The 16,406-nt window shown below is 48.9% G+C and overlaps 1 protein-coding gene across 15 annotated transcripts in view; it reads left to right on the top strand.

The window, feature by feature from the left end:
- The window catches only part of ubr4 (ubiquitin protein ligase E3 component n-recognin 4), a 142,966-nt gene that overhangs the window by 40,084 nt on the left and 86,476 nt on the right, over positions 1 to 16,406 (top strand). For 13 of the 15 annotated variants that reach the window (XM_031794812.1, XM_031794805.1, XM_031794806.1 and 10 more), the window contains 17 exons: positions 2,604 to 2,686; positions 2,878 to 3,006; positions 3,146 to 3,328; positions 4,574 to 4,696; positions 5,091 to 5,320; positions 5,770 to 5,888; positions 6,075 to 6,172; positions 7,132 to 7,289; positions 7,634 to 7,840; positions 8,109 to 8,210; positions 8,781 to 8,881; positions 9,077 to 9,243; positions 11,414 to 11,634; positions 11,772 to 11,835; positions 13,154 to 13,345; positions 15,785 to 15,855; positions 16,159 to 16,351. In XM_031794812.1, the coding sequence (XP_031650672.1) occupies positions 2,604 to 2,686; positions 2,878 to 3,006; positions 3,146 to 3,328; positions 4,574 to 4,696; positions 5,091 to 5,320; positions 5,770 to 5,888; positions 6,075 to 6,172; positions 7,132 to 7,289; positions 7,634 to 7,840; positions 8,109 to 8,210; positions 8,781 to 8,881; positions 9,077 to 9,243; positions 11,414 to 11,634; positions 11,772 to 11,835; positions 13,154 to 13,345; positions 15,785 to 15,855; positions 16,159 to 16,351 (2,441 nt within the window). The remainder of the gene's footprint in view (positions 1 to 2,603; positions 2,687 to 2,877; positions 3,007 to 3,145; positions 3,329 to 4,573; positions 4,697 to 5,090; positions 5,321 to 5,769; positions 5,889 to 6,074; positions 6,173 to 7,131; positions 7,290 to 7,633; positions 7,841 to 8,108; positions 8,211 to 8,780; positions 8,882 to 9,076; positions 9,244 to 11,413; positions 11,635 to 11,771; positions 11,836 to 13,153; positions 13,346 to 15,784; positions 15,856 to 16,158; positions 16,352 to 16,406) is intronic. The other 2 variants (XM_031794817.1, XM_031794813.1) reach the window with 1 other exon arrangement.

The raw sequence follows: 16,406 nt of genomic DNA, 5'->3' as shown, positions 1-16,406 counted from the left end.
AAGTCGAAGCCTTTCTGTTCAGTTTTTTTTTTTAAAGGGGAATAACCTCATCTGTAGATCTGGGCGGTATGGACAAACATCCATATCGCGATAGATTGGCCGAGTTATCGCGACAACGATAGATTGGCCGAGTTATCGCGACAACGATAGATTGGCCGAGTTATCGCGACAACGATAGATTGGCCGAGTTATCGCGACAACGATAGATTGGCCGAGTTATCGCGACAACGATAGATTGGCCGAGTTATCGCGACAACGATAGATTGGCCGAGTTATCGCGACAACGATAGATTGGCCGAGTTATCGCGACAACGATAGATTGGGCCGAGTTATCGCGACAACGATAGATTGGGCCGAGTTATCGCGACAACGATAGATTGGGCCGAGTTATCGCGACAACGATAGATTGGGCCGAGTTATCGCGACAATGATAGATTGGCCGAGTTATCGCTACAACGATAGATTGGCCGAGTTATCGCGACAACGATAGATTGGACAATCCATTTTTAAATATGTGCACTAGCTACTTTGTTATGAACGTCCTCTCACTGTCAACTGCGTTTATTTTCAGCAAACTTAACATGTGTAAATATTTGTATGAACATAAGATTCAACAACTGAGACATAAACTGAACAAGTTCCACAGACATGTGACTAACAGAAATGGAATAATGTATCCCTGAACAAAGGGGAGTCAAAAGTAACAGTCAGTATCTGGTGTGGCCACCAGCTGCATGAAGTACCACAGTGCATCGCCTCCTCATGGACTGCACCAGATTTTCCAGTTCTTGCTGTGAGATGTTACCCCACTCGTCCACCAAGGCACCTGCAAGTTCCCAGACATTTCTGGGGGGAATGGCCCTAGCCCTAACCCTCCGATCCAACAGGTCCCAGATGTGCTCAATGGGATTGAGATCCGGGCTCTTCGCTGGCCATGGCAGAACACTGACATTCCTGTCTTGCAGGAAATCACGCACAGAACGAGCAGTATAGCTGGTGGCATTGTCATGCTGGAGGGTCATGTCAGGATGAGCCTGCAGGAAGGGTACCACATGAGGGAGGAAGATGTCTTCCCTGTAACACACAGCATTGAGATTGCCTGCAATGACAACAAGCTCAGTCCGATGATGCTGTGACACACCGCCCCAGACCATGGCGGACCCTCCACCTCCAAATTGATCCCGCTCCAGAGTATAGGCCTCGGTGTAACGCTCATTCCTTCAACGATAAATGCGAATCCGACCATCACCCCTGGTGAGACAAAACCGCGACTTGTCAGTGAAGAGCACTTTTTGCCAGCCCTGTCTGGTCCAGCGACGGTGGGTTTGTGCCCATAGGCAACGTTGTTGCCGGTGATGTCTGGTGAGGACCTGCCTTACAACAGGCCTACAAGCCCTCAGTCCAGCCTCTCTCAGCCTATTGCGGACAGTCTGAGCACTGATGGAGGGATTGTGCGTTCCTGGTGTAACTCGGGCAGTTGTTGCCATCCTGCACCTGTCCCGCAGGTGTGATGTTCGGCTGTACCGATCCTGTGCAGGTGTTGTTACACGTGGTCTGCCACTGCGAGGACGATCAGCTGTCCGTCCTGTCTTAGGCGTCTCACAGTACGGACATTGCAATTTATTACCCTGGCCACATCTGCAGTCCTCATGTCTTAACGACCGTTCCACAGGTGCATGTTCATTAATGGTTCATTGAACAAGCATGGGCAACTGTGTTTAAACCCTTAACTATGAAGTTCTACGAAACGCAAAACCCTTGTAGCTGATTGGGTTATAACGGCATTTTTTTTACGTAGCTGATTGGGTTATGACGCCTGTTTTTAACGTAGCTGATTGGGTTATGACGCCTGTTTTTAACATAGCTGATTGGGTTATGACGCCAGTTTTTAACATAGCTGATTGGGTTATGACGGCGGTTTTTGACGTAGCTGATTGGGTTATGACGCCTGTTTTTAACATAGCTGATTGGGTTATGACGGCGGTTTTTAACATAGCTGATTGGGTTATGACGCCGGTTTTTAACGTAGCTGATTGGGTTATGACGCCGGTTTTTAACGTAGCTGATTGGGTTATGACGCCGGTTTTTAACGTAGCTGATTGGGTTATAACCCCGGTTTTTAACGTAGCTGATTGGGTTATGACGCCGGTTTTTAACGTAGCTGATTGGGTTATGACGCCGGTTTTTAACGTAGCTGATTGGGTTATGACGCCGGTTTTTAACGTAGCTGATTGGGTTATGACGCCGGTTTTTAACGTAGCTGATTGGGTTATGACGCCGGTTTTTAACGTAGCTGATTGGGTTATAACGCCGGTTTTTAACGTAGCTGATTGGGTTATGACGCCTGTTTTTAACGTAGCTGATTGGGTTATGACGCCTGTTTTTAACGTAGCTGATTGGGTTATGACGCCTGTTTTTAACGTAGCTGATTGGGTTATAACGCCGGTTTTTAACGTAGCTGATTGGGTTATAACGCCGGTTTTTAACGTAGCTGATTGGGTTATGACGCCTGTTTTTAACGTAGCTGATTGGGTTATGACGCCGGTTTTTAACGTAGCTGATTGGGTTATAACCCCGGTTTATAATGTTCTCTCCTCTGTTAGATTCCACAGTAGTGCAGCCCAAATTCTACTGCGTCCTGTCACCCGAAGCGTCAGAGGACGACCGAAGCCGACTCGACAGCAAGGTGAAACTACACATCAAACTGAATTTATTAGTCCAGGATTTTTAAAAACAATCTTTATGGAGAGACATAACCCATTACAAACCTTATTTTTTAAATTTTAAATAGGACATTATAAAAGGCTCCTAATAAAGTCACGAAGCATTATACCTGAAGGAGATGAGTAAAGTAGTGTGTTTTTTTATTTTGTCCAGGTGTTCCAGAAGCTGTTCAACGGCGCGGTGAAGTATAATGAGCTTTACGCCTGTCTGGTCTCCCTGCTCTCTGCCGGCTCTCAGTTTGATACAGCCAGGAGACAGGAGAACAAGCCCATCACACCTATGGTGAGGAACCAACACACACACAGACACTCAACTGTAGAGGAACTAATGTCCTCACAACTATAGTTATACTTATAGTATAGTTCCTGAAACACACACGATAATCCTGGAACTAACACCAGTATATCTCTTGCGTTCTCAGGAGGCATGCTCCCTGCAGTACTACTTCCTGGTGCTGTGGAGGATCCTGGGGGTCCTACCCCCCTCTAAGGCATACATGGAGCAGCTGAAGGATGGCCAAGGAGAACCCAGCGAGAGTGACATCCTCCACACCCTGCGCTGGTCCTCACGACTCAGAGTCCCCACATATGTCAACTGGATCAAGGTATGTTGCCCTCAGTTAGTCAGCCAGCCATTCAGTCAGTTAGTAGGTCAACCAGCCAGTCAGTCAGTTAGTAGGTCAGTTAGTAGGTCAGCCAGTCAGTCAGTCAGTTAGTAAGTCAGCCAGTCAGTCAGTCAGTTAGTCAGTCAGTCAGTTAGTAGGTCAGTTAGTAGGTCAGCCAGCCAGTCAGTCAGTTAGTAGGTCAGCCAGCCAGTCAGTCAGTTAGTAGGTCAGCCAGCCAGTCAGTCAGTTAGTAGGTCAGCCAGCCAGCCAGTCAGTCAGTCAGTTAGTAAGTCAGCCAGCCAGTCAGTCAGTCAGTCAGTCAGTTAGTAAGTCAGCCAGCCAGTCAGTCAGTTAGTAAGTCGGCCAGCCAGTCAGTCAGTTAGTAGGTCGGCCAGCCAGTCAGTTAGCCGGTCGGCCGGCCAGTCAGTCAGTTAGCCGGTCGGCCGGCCAGCCAGTCAGTTAGCCGGTCGGCCGGCCGGTCGGTCAGTTAGCCGGTCGGCCGGCCGGTCGGTCAGTTAGCCGGTCGGCCGGCCGGTCGGTCAGTTAGCCGGTCGGCCGGCCGGTCGGTCAGTTAGCCGGTCGGCCGGCCGGTCGGTCGGTCAGTTGGCCGGCCGGTCGGTCAGTTGGCCGGTCGGTCGGTCAGTTGGCCGGCCGGTCGGTCAGTTGGCCGGCCGGTCGGTCAGTTGGCCGGCCGGTCGGTCAGTTGGCCGGCCGGTCGGTCAGTCGGCCGGCCGGTCGGTCAGTCGGCCGGCCGGTCGGTCAGTCGGCCGGCCGGTCGGTCAGTCGGCCGGCCGGTCGGTCAGTCGGCCGGCCGGTCGGTCAGTCGGCCGGCCAGTCGGCCGGCCGGTCGGTCGGTCGGCCGGTCGGTCGGCCGGCCGGTCGGCCGGCCGGTCGGTCAGTTAGCCGGTCGGCCGGCCGGTCGGTCAGTTAGCCGGTCGGTCAGTTAGCCGGTCGGCCGGCCGGTCGGTCGGTTGGACGGTCGGTCGGTTGGACGGCCGGTCGGTTAGCCGGTCAGTTATTCCCCTCGGACAAGTCTTATTTTTTTCTTCATTATCTTAGAAGCTGTTGTCTTACGTAATAAATATAAGACTAGGTAGCTTTTCATGTTTTGTAACTACATTTGATATCATTTCAACAATTTGGATTCCATCTAATCCCTTCTGGATCGATAAACCACCTGTTGGATTAACCTGAAGTGAAAAACTCTTGACTGTTAATTCCTCTGTTTTCTCCGGTCAATCTCAGGAGCATCTGGTGACTCAGGGGATGAAAGGAGACCAAGCTACGTCTCTGATCGAGGTGGCTTCCTCCAGATGCAGCACCGTCAAGTACGACGTGGAGCTGGCTGAAGAGTACATCGCTAGACAGGTGGGTTGTGGGGGATAGTGTCGGTGACGATACCAGTATCGTGGCAAAGAAAACGAAACACGAAGAGAATTTTTACTTTATGTAAAAGATAACAAACCTCCATTTATTTTGTCATACAGCCACATGCAACTATATCACACTATTTTTACATACAGTAGGTGTTTTTATGTTTGCCATGGATACAAAAATATTGCGATACTGGTATTGCCCTCGCCCTAGTGTGACAGTGTGTGTTCATGTTTGAACATATATGAAACCGTGTGTGTGTTGTTCAATTCTCAATAAATCAACAGTGTTATATTATTTACAGATTTGCTACAAATGATTCATCATTTTAATATAGATTACATTCAGAGCCGCGCGTGTCTGTGTTTTAACCTTCCTTCCTCTCTAGATCTCAGCGTTCTCCTGTGTGGACCCCAGCTCCATCCTGCCCTTGTATCAGGTCCCCTCCCTACAGGCCATCTATACTCTGGACGCTGTCATCTCCAAGGTCCAGGTGTCTCTGGACGAACATTTCTCCAAGGTGGCGGCGGAGACGGACCCTCTCAAGCCCTCGGAGATCACCAAAAACCTGCTGCCTGCTACACTGCAGCTCATAGACGTGTACACAGCCTTCACCAGGTGAGGCAAATCCACTATCCTCTCTCTCTGCCACTTTACTGAGACTGTGTTCTCCCGTTGGGGGCAGAACAACTGAGACGATGTTCTCCCGTGGGGGGCAGAACAACTGAGACTGTGTTCTCCCGTTGGGGGCAGAACAACTGCGACTGTGTTCTCCCGTTGGGGGCAGAACAACTATGTTCTCCTGTGGGGGGCAGAACAACTGAGACTGTGTTCTCCCGTTGGGGGCAGAACAACTGTGTTCTCCCGTTGGGGGCAGAACAACTATGTTCTCCTGTGGGGGGCAGAACAACTGAGACTATGTTCTCCCGTCGGGGGCAGAACAACGTATGTCTTCAAATAATAGGCTCAGTTGGCAGTAAACGCAACAAAAAAAATGGTCTTCTTTCCATCTTGAAAAATAACGTGTTTTTGTATTGTGAAAATGAGTGATTTATTGTGTGTCTCAGGTCCTACCTCCTGATGAGCCTACCAGAGGAAGGAGAGAACAAGCTATCAGAGGCTAAACTTCAGGGTTACGCTGCAGTCCTGTCTATAGGCTCCATGCGCTGCAAAGCCAACCTGCTCGGTACGTACTAGTGGGCTTATGGGTTTGGGCACGTTCTAGAGAAATGAATATATATTTAGCAAGATCTAGTCAGCAATACCTAGTTAAAGTCTACTGTTTTCAGTCGGAGACGAGCAGCGCCCCCTCAGTCCTCCTCTCACTCAACAACTGTGTGTTCCTTGACTGTGTGTTCCTTCACTCGTTCAGGTCAGAATGTGATGCAGAACCTTCCATCGGCCGTCCAGACGCTGTGCGAGACGTGGAACAACATCAACACCAACGAGTTCCCGAACATCGGCTCATGGGTGTGTACCGCTGAGAGGGGGTGGCAGCCCCCCTCCCCCATTGTGTAACGGAGGTGGTTCGTAAAAAGATCCACCGCCTCGTGAAGACCCAAACACTCGATCAAAAACTTGAGATTCCTGATCGAACCCCAATCGGTCCCACGTGCCGTGTCCTTTGTCTGTGTGTGCGGTTATGAATACTGAGGCTGTCGCTCAAACTACACTCCTACCAAAAAGAGCACACATTGGAAGAAACAGGGTGCCTGTGTTCCCCCCTCAGCATAATGACTGTCTGGGATACAGCCTGTGTCCCCCCCTTAGCATAATGACTGTCTGGGATACAGCCTGTGTCCCCCCCTTAGCATAATGACTGTCTGGGATACAGCCTGTGTTCCCCCCCTCAGCATAATGACTGTCTGGGATACAGCCTGTGTTCCCCCCCTCAGCATAATGACTGTCTGGGATACAGCCTGTGTTCCCCCCCTCAGCATAATGACTGTCTGGGATACAGCCTGTGTCCCCCCCTTAGCATAATGACTGTCTGGGATACAGCCGGTTTCCCCCCCTCAGCATAATGACTGTCTGGGATACAGCCTGTGTCCCCCCCCTCAGCATAATGACTGTCTGGGATACAGCCTGTGTTCCCCCCTCAGCATAATGACTGTCTGGGATACAGCCTGTGTTCCCCCCTCAGCATAATGACTGTCTGGGATACAGCCTGTGTTCCCCCCTCAGCATAATGATTGATTGAGTGAATGACATGATTGATAGATTGATTTGTCAAGCCTTTCCTGGGGAACTGCCAGTTGTCCATGCTATATATGTGTTCCATGGCTGTCACACCCGATCCAACTCGTTAACCAGCTCTGGGTTAGATCAATCAGGGATACAACACATTTTTGTGAAACGTCTGGGTTCCCCAGAGACGACATTTGAGAATAATTACTGTTTCCGACTAACTATCTCGTCTCTTCTCTCAGCGTAATGCGTTCGCCAACGACACCATCCCGTCCGAGAGCTACATCAGTGCCATCCAGACGGCTCATCTGGGCACGCTCAGTAACCAGTCCCTGGCTCTGGCCTCGTCTCTCAAACACATCCTCCTCTCTCTGGTCCGCCTCACCGGAGACCTCATTGTGTAAGTTATTCTCTAATTCCAGCAGCAGCCACTTCCACAGTCGATATTACATCAACACCTTCCACTATTGCAATGCTAATATACCTTTCAGGATAAAATATGCAATTCTCCCATTGACTTGGGTCTGTGTTTTCATCAAAGCTGTTACTGGAAGTGAGCGCCTGTTGTGTGTCTGGGATTTCCGACTTCCCTGGCGCTAGAAACCACTGGCTCCACAGTAATTAGTTCCATACTGGAAATTATTGTAGACATGGCCCCCCCAGGACTGAGGAGTTGAACGCTCCCCAGGTTGCACCTCTCCTCCAAGAGAGCAGCATTAACACTCTCTCCCCGTCCCCCCCCAGGACTGAGGAGTTGAACCCTCCCCAGGTGGTACATGCCCTGCTCCCCCTCCTCTTGGAGAGCAGCACGGAGAGCGTAGCTGAGATCTGCTTGACCTCTCTGGAGCGTATCCTGGGCCCCGCTGAGTCAGACACCTTCCTGTCCCACGTCTACCAGAGACTGGTCACAGGATGCTACAACATCATCGCCAACCACTCCGACCCCAACAGGTGAGACTTGAACTTTGACCCGAGCAGTTGAGCAGGCTGAGACTGGAGTTGAGTCAACTTTAATGACACCCCCCCCCTCCCCCCAGAGCGGGAATTAATTAGACGATTGCTGTCCTTCAATGATCCCCCTAATCAACTTGACAGGGCTTAAGAAAAACAGTTACATATGCCCCCCCCCCCCCCCCCTTCAATAGAGTGAAAAGTTGGCTTTAAGACCTATTCGAAGGTGATTGATAGCTGTCATTTTGTTCCATGTGTTGTGTCTTAGTGGTCTGGATGAGTCCGTGTTGGAGGAGTGTCTGCAGTATCTGGAGAGGCAGTTGGAGAGCAGCCAAGTGTGCAAGGCCATGGAGGACTTCTTCTCCTTCAGGTTGGTCTGCCGTTTCTGGTGTGGCTCAGTCGGTTAGAGCCGTGCTCCTACCAAAACACGGAGGTCGTGGGTTCAATTCCCACAGGGGTTTGTGGCATGTATTTTTCCAACGCACGACCGCAAACTAAGCCGTGTTGCAGTTCACGACCGTCTCTCTCTCATAGGCGGCTCGTGAGTTTCAAGTTTGGGGTAGCGATCTTTTCACCCCCCAAAAAATATCCCTGCATGTAAATCATGCCTCTATCGTGGCATTTGCAGACTATTGTAAAATAGCCTGCTTTTCCTAATGTGATGAGTAGATTGGTTAGTCATAAATTAGGATTATAATATAACAAATTTGCTGGTAGCCTAGTAGTTGGGAGTGTTGGGGCAGTAACTGGAAGGTTGCTGGATGGTATCCCCGGGAGTGTCAAGGTAAACATCTGTTATTCAATCCCTGAACGAGGCAGTTTAACCCACTGTTAACCCCCGGGCACTGAAGACGTGGATGTTGATTATGGCAGCCCCCCTATCCTATTGGACGAGCTGCCGATGGTCTCTTAACTTTCTCTCTCTTGTTTTGTGTCTCAGTGGAGAACTGGTTCAGATCATGATGGCTACAGCCAATGAAAACCTATCTGCTAAATTCTGCAACCGGGTGCTGAAATTCTTCACCAAACTCTTCCAGCTCAGTAAGTTTACCCTCACGCCTCATCCCAAACCAGATCTGCCTCCCAGACCAAAGGGTTGTTCCATACTGACCAACTAGAGACTTGTTCGCTCATCCTAATCTTGACGTCAACCCATTTTACTCTAGTTTCTCAAGTTCGTTTCAGTTCTACCATCTCTTTCATATCCTAAACCTCTCCTCGCTTATTCCACCTCAGCGGAGAAGAGTCCCAACCCCAGCCTGTTGTGTCTGTGCGGCTCCCTGGCCCAGCTGGCGTGTGTGGAGCCGTCCAGGCTGCAGTCGTGGCTCACCCGCATGACGACCACACCACCCAAGGACTCGGAGCATCTGGAGACGGTGCAGGAGAACAGGGCGTTGCTACAGGTGTGTGTGTGTGTGTGTGTCAGCACAAAAGCAGTTCTCAAGACTGGTCAACATTAAACCATCTCAACTACAGATAACTGCCAAAATAAAGGAAACACCTGAGTAAATGAGGGATACAAAGTATATTGAAAGCAGGTGCTTCCACACCAGGTGTGGTTCCTGTGTTAATTAAGCAATTAACATCCCATCATGCTTAGGGACAGGTATGAAAATGCTGGACAGGCCATTATTTTGGGTACCATGGCAACGCTCCCATCCACAGGGCACGAGTGATCACTGAATGGTTTGATGAGCATGAAAACGATGTAAACCATATGCCGTGGCCGTCTCTCAGTCACCAGATCTCAACCCGATTGAACACTTATGGGAGATTCTGGAGCGTTGCGTTTTCCACCACCATCAACAAAACACACAAATGGGTGTCACATCCCTCCAATAGAGTTCCGGGCGCTTGTAGCATCCATGCCAAGGTGCGTTGAAGTTGTTCTGGCTCGTAGTGACACCCATCGACCCTATTAAAGACCCTATATGTTGTAGTTTCCTTTATCTTGGCAGTTACATTAGTATATCTCCTCTTTGTGTTTTTTTCTAGAATTGTTTCTACTCTTTTATCGGGGGTTTTGTTGGACGGTCGACTTAGACACTGCAACATGGATTAAAAAACATTTCGGTACTAGAATTTTTGTGTTACTTTCGGGAACTTCTGTCAAATGTCTCACGTCGTCTACTGATTGAGAGAAGATCAAGTCTGTAGATCAGTGTAGCCGATGTGGCCTTACCGTGCCTGGTCCCCTCTCATACGGACTCTAGTCTGTCCTGAGGAACCACTGGGAGGCTGGGCTGAGTTATCTCCCCAGGAACCACTGAACTCACTGGGAGTCTGTCCTGAGGAACCACTGGGAGTCTGGACTGTACCATGTTATCTCCTCATACTGCCTCTAGTCTGTCCTGAGGAACCACTGAACTGGGCTCCCGAGTGGCGCAGCGGTGTAAGGCACTGCATCTCAGTGCCAGGGGTGTCACTACAGACACCCTGGTTCGAATCCAGGCTGTGTTACAGCCGGCCGTGATTGGGAGTCCAATTGGCCCAACGTCGTCTGGGTTTGGCAAATTGTAGGCCGTCATTGTAAATAAGAATTTGTTCTTAAACTGACTTGCCTCGTTAAATAAAGGTTAAATAAATACACTCAGTCTGGGCTGCATAACCACTTAAGATGCACAAAAGTTAACACACTTTAAACATTTGACACAGCATGTAATAACTGTCCATACAGGATAGAACACGTTACAATGCAAGAAGATCCCGGAAGCTTTCAGCGTTGTAGGCTAACGTTCTTTGCTAGCTAACAGTTGAAGCTAACGTCAGTTCACAACCTTTAGTACCTAGTTTGGGATAATATGCAAAAACACGGGGCAAAAATATTGCTGATTTCAATGCTGCTCCAACGACTTTATTCATCCATTTTGTCTCGCCTGCCTCTCGTTTGTCCCAGTCAAGATGGCGTTCGCTTCAGAGTGTGTGGGTCTTAAAGAGACAGGCACACTTTAAAAATAAATAAAAATAACAGATTGCTTCTTTTTTTTTGTGCAAATGTTGTTGATCAATACAATGAATATCAAATAGTTTTTCGTCTGTAGCCCCGTGAAATCAGCCCAAAAAACAAGCTCAATAACTCAATTCATTCACACACTCCTATTTGAACATGAATCCACCTGTATTGTGACTAGACCGTGGCTACATCTTGATTTACCCAGTTTATCATGAGAGATTTACCATTTTTATTAAATGATTACCATTATATTATATTATTAGTAAAAATAAATAAAATAAATAAGTCATTGATTTTGTGTGATTTGTATAATTGATTAATTTAATGCATCCATTCTAAATGTAATGAGATTGTGCACCGTCCTGCTCTCCACCCTCATCCCCATGGCAACGGATTAAGGGCCATTTTGGGACTTTGGCTAATAGGCTTTTTATTTTGTTTGCTGTGTGGTATTGTTTTGGTATTAAGTAACGTGATGGTATCGTGATACCCGGCATCAGTATTCAAGTCAAAATATCCTTGTGGATACTTTACGTGGATTATCGTCAATAATTAACACCTGTCGACCAAACTGATTGGTTGGTCACAACCGTTTAAAAAAAGAAAATTTTTTTCTCCAGGTGCTCACCACGCACATTGTCAGGGACAACAGCCAGGTGGGCGAGGGCGTGTGCACCGTCCTGCTCTCCACCCTCATCCCCATGGCAACGGATATGCTGGCCAATGGGGACGGCGCTGGCTTTCCGGAACTCATGGTAATCATGGCGACCCTAGCCAGCGCCGGTCAGGGGGCGGGGCATCTGCAGCTGCATCGCGCTGCCATCGATTGGCTGACCAGATGGTAAGATGTGTTCCTGATGTGTAGAACTGGTGATGTGAATATTATTGGTACAACTCTTAACTAGATCTTTATGATAGTTGATGTGTTTAAATATGCAGTTAGATTCAATAGAAATATAAATCTGTTATTTTCTACAGCAAAAAGTACCTGACCCAGAAAAACGTTGTGGAGAAAGTGAGCGCAAACGTCTCCCAGGGCAAAGTAAGTAGTAATTCAATTTTTAAATCAAGTTTTATATTCTGAACTGCCCTCTCCCTCTCTCTCTGTCTCCCTCTCTCTCTGTCTCCCTCTCTCTCTGTCTCCCTCTCTCTCTGTCTCCCTCTCTCTCTGTCTCCCTCTCTCTCTGTCTCCCTCTCTCTCTGTCTCCCTCTCTCTCTGTCTCCCTCTCTCTCTGTCTCCCTCTCTCTCTGTCTCCCTCTCTCTCTGGCTCCCTCTCTCTCTGGCTCCCTCTCTCTCTGGCTCCCTCTCTCTCTGGCTCCCTCTCTCTCTGGCTCCCTCTCTCTCTGGCTCCCTCTCTCTCTGGCTCCCTCTCTCTCTGGCTCCCTCTCTCTCTGGCTCTCTCTCTCTCTGGCTCCCTCTCTCTCTGGCTCCCTCTCTCTCTGGCTCCCTCTCTCTCTGGCTCTCTCTCTCTCTGGCTCTCTCTCTCTCTGGCTCTCTCTCTCTCTCTCTCTCTCTCTCTCTGGCTCCCTCTCTCTCTCTCTCTGGCTCCCTCTCTCTCTCTCTCTGGCTCCCTCTCTCTCTCTCTGGCTCCCTCTCTCTCTCTCTCTCTCCTCTCCTCCTCTCTCTCTCTCTCTCTCTCTGGCTCCCTCTCTCTCTCTGGCTCCCTCTCTCTCTCTGGCTCCCTCTCTCTCTGGCTCCCTCTCTCTCTGGCTCCCTCTCTCTCTGGCTCCCTCTCTCTCTGGCTCCTCTCTCTGGCTCCCTCTCTCTCTGGCTCCTCTCTCTCTCTCTCTCTGGCTCTCTCTCTCTCTCTCTCTCTCTCTCTCTCTCTGGCTCCTCTCTCTCTCTGGCTCCCTCTCTCTCTCTCTCTGCTCTCTCTCTCTCTCTGGCTCCTCTCTCTCTCTCTGGCTCCCTCTCTCTCTCTCTGGCTCCCTCTCTCTCTCTCTGGCTCCCTCTCTCTCTCTCTCTGGCTCCCTCTCTCTCTCTCTCTCTCTCTCTCTCTGGCTCTCTTCTCTCTGGCTCTCTCTCTCTCTGGTCTCTCTGCTCTCTCTCTCTCTCTCTGGCTCTCTCTCTCCTCTCTCTCTCTGGCTCCCTCTCTCTCTCTCTCTGGCTCCCTCTCTCTCTCTCTCTGGCTCCCTCTCTCGTCTCTCTCTGGCTCCCTCTCTCTCTCTCTCTGGCTCCCTCTCTCTCTCTCTCTGCTCCCTCTCTCTCTCTCTCTCTCTGGCTCCCTCTCTCTCTCTCTCTCTCTCTCTCTGGCTCCCTCTCTCTCTGGCTCCCTCTCTCTCTCTCTGGCTCCCTCTCTCTCTCTCTGGCTCCCTCTCTCTCTCAGTTTTCCCCTCTCTCTCTCATGTTTTCCCCTCAGCATGCCAGCATACTAGAGTGCTCCTGCCATATCATCTCCTACCTGGCTGATGTGATGAACGCCCTGAGACAGAGCAGTGGCCAGGGCTCCTCCGTGCTGCTGGTTGATGGAGAGGAGAAGGCTGTAGAGGTGGATTCAGACTGGGTTGACGAGTTGGCTGTGGAGGACGATGACTCACAGGCTGAGGACTCTGTACGGACCTCCCTCTTATCATGTTTGGATAGAAATATATAGACAGGTTCTTTATATAGTGTGGAATAGATATAAATATGTAGAGGTGCTTTAAATAGTGTAGGAGAGAAATAAAGAGGTACTTTATATAGTGTAGAATATAGTGTAGAATAGATACTTAAATAGTGTAGAATGGGTACTATATATAGTGTAGAATAGATACTATATATAGTGTAGAATAGATACTTTATATAGTGTAGAATAGATACTATATATAGTGTAAAATAGATGTTATATAGTGTAGAATATATACTATATATAGTGTAGAATAGATACTATATATAGTGTGGAATATATAGAAATATATAGAGATAGGTACTTTATATAGTGTGGAATAGATGGGTACTTTATATAGTGTGGAATAGATGGGTACTTTATATAGTGTGGAATAGATAGAAATATATAGAGATAGATAGGTACTTTATATAGTGTAAAATATATTTTATATAGTGTAGAATATATACTATATATATTGTAGAATAGATACTATATATAGTGTAGAATAGATACTATATATAGTGTGGAATATATATAAATATATAGAGATAGATAGGTACTTTATATAGTGTGGAATAGATAGGTACTTTATATAGTGTGGAATAGATAGAAATATATAGAGATAGATAGGTACTTTATATAGTGTGGAATAGATGGAGAGAAGGCTAGAGGACTCCGAACTGATTTATCTTCACATCAGCTGTCTCACTATTAGAGACACTGGGATTTCAGAAAACATTTCCCACACCGTGGCTCAACCTCCATTCGTCTTTCTGTGATTCCCTCTCAGCCTCTTTCTGTGATTCCCTCCCTCCTAGCCTCTTTCTGTGATCCCTCTCGGCCTCTTTCTGTGATTCCCTCCCTCCTAGCCTCTTTCTGTGATTCCCTCCCTCCTAGCCTCTTTCTGTGATTCCCTCCCTCCTAGCCTCTTTCTGTGATTCCCTCCCTCCTAGCCTCTTTCTGTGATTCCCTCCCTCCTAGCCTCTTTCTGTGATTACTTCCCTCCCTCCTAGCCTCTTTCTGTGATTCCCTCCCTCCTAGCCTCTTTCTGTGATTCCCTCCCTCCTAGCCTCTTTCTGTGATTCCCTCCCTCCTAGCCTCTTTCTGTGATTCCCTCCCTCCTAGCCTCTTTCTGTGATTCCCTCCCTCCTAGCCTCTTTCTGTGATTCCCTCCCTCCCAGCCTCTTTCTGTGATTCCCTCCCTCCCAGCCTCTTTCTGTGATTCCCTCCCTCCCAGCCTCTTTCTGTGATTCCCTCCCTCCCAGCCTCTTTCTGTGATTCCCTCCCTCCTAGCCTCTTTCTGTGATTCCCTCCCTCCTAGCTTCTTTCTGTGATTCCCTCCCTCCTAGCTTCTTTCTGTGATTCCCTCCCTCCTAGCTTCTTTCTGTGATTCCCTCCCTCCCCGCTTCTTTCTGTGATTCCCTCCCTCCCAGCTTCTTTCTGTGATTCCCTCCCTCCCAGCCTCTTTCTGTGATTCTCTCCCTCCTAGCCTCTTTCTGTGATTCCCTCCCTCCTAGCCTCTTTCTGTGATTCCCTCCCTCCTAGCCTCTTTCTGTGATTCCCTCCCTCCTAGCCTCTTTCTGTGATTCCCTCCCTCCCAGCTTCTTTCTGTGATTCCCTCCCTCCCAGCCTCTTTCTGTGATTCTCTCCCTCCTAGCCTCTTTCTGTGATTCTCTCCCTCCTAGCCTCTTTCTGTGATTCTCTCCCTCCTAGCCTCTTTCTGTGATTCTCTCCCTCCTAGCCTCTTTCTGTGATTCCCTCCCTCCTAGCCTCTTTCTGTGATTCCCTCCCTCCTAGCCTCTTTCTGTGATTCCCTCCCTCCTAGCCTCTTTCTGTGATTCCCTCCCTCCCAGCCTCTTTCTGTGATTCCCTCCCTCCCAGCCTCTTTCTGTGATTCCCTCCCTCCCAGCCTCTTCCTGTGATTCCCTCCCTCCCAGCCTCTTTCTGTGATTCCCTCCCTCCCAGCCTCTTTCTGTGATTCCCTCCCTCCTAGCCTCTTTCTGTGATTCCCTCCCTCCTAGCCTCTTTCTGTGATTCCCTCCCTCCTAGCCTCTTTCTGTGATTCCCTCCCTCCTAGCCTCTTTCTGTGATTCCCTCCCTCCTAGCCTCTTTCTGTGATTCCCTCCCAGCCTCTTTCTGTGATTCCCTCCCAGCCTATCTTCTTGCCTCTTCCTTGCCTCTTCCTCGACCGTGTTATAGGAGAAGGTTCAAGGCCCTTCTCCTCAGACTTTCTTGTCCTATGCGTTTTGAGGAGGAGGAGGAGGATGATTGGAGGAAATAAGGAAGAGATTCATTGAGGGGGAAAGCAGATGTGTTCAGTAGGGAGAACCTGAGTGTAATGGAGAGGGAATAGCGTATCTGTTAATAATGAGAAAAAACTGATTTCTCTCTGCTGTGTCGTAGGATGAAGACTCCCAGTGCAATAAGCTGTGTACCTTCACCATCACCCAGAAGGAGTTCATGAACCAGCATTGGTAAAATAAGCCCCCCCCCCCCCTTTCATGTGATCAATACCATTCCTTCACAGTATTCCACTTCCACATAGACTGTGTGTCAATAACCTATACTTTCTGCCAACGTGTGCAGGAAATGCCTCGTGTAAGAAATCTGGTGGGATTGCTAACTCCACCCCACCCCACCAACCAACCAATCACAATGCTTTTACATTTCTAGCAGGGGGTGTTCTATACGAGTATACACTTCAGGAGAAAGGACAGGGTAATTGAGACGTCTCTAGTGCAACTATTATAAGTCAACCTCCCCTCTCCCTCTCCTAGGTACCACTGTCACACGTGTAAGATGCTGGACGGGGTAGGTGTGTGTACAGTGTGCGCCAAGGTCTGTCACAAAGACCATGAGATCTCCTATGCCAAATACGGTTCTTTCTTCTGTGACTGCGGGGCCAAGGAGGACGGTACCTGTCAGGTGAGACCGAATACCTCAGGTCACCATGGGAAGAGAACCACTGCGGTAACTTTGACTTGCTATATCACTTATTCCATCCATCCCATTGGCTTATCCTCAT

Source organism: Oncorhynchus kisutch, linkage group LG17 (genome assembly GCF_002021735.2).
Source record: "Oncorhynchus kisutch isolate 150728-3 linkage group LG17, Okis_V2, whole genome shotgun sequence".
Classification (NCBI taxonomy): Eukaryota; Metazoa; Chordata; class Actinopteri; order Salmoniformes; family Salmonidae; genus Oncorhynchus; species Oncorhynchus kisutch.
The sequence above is the reverse complement of the archived record's forward strand: the minus strand, read 5'-3'. Positions and strand labels throughout refer to the sequence as shown.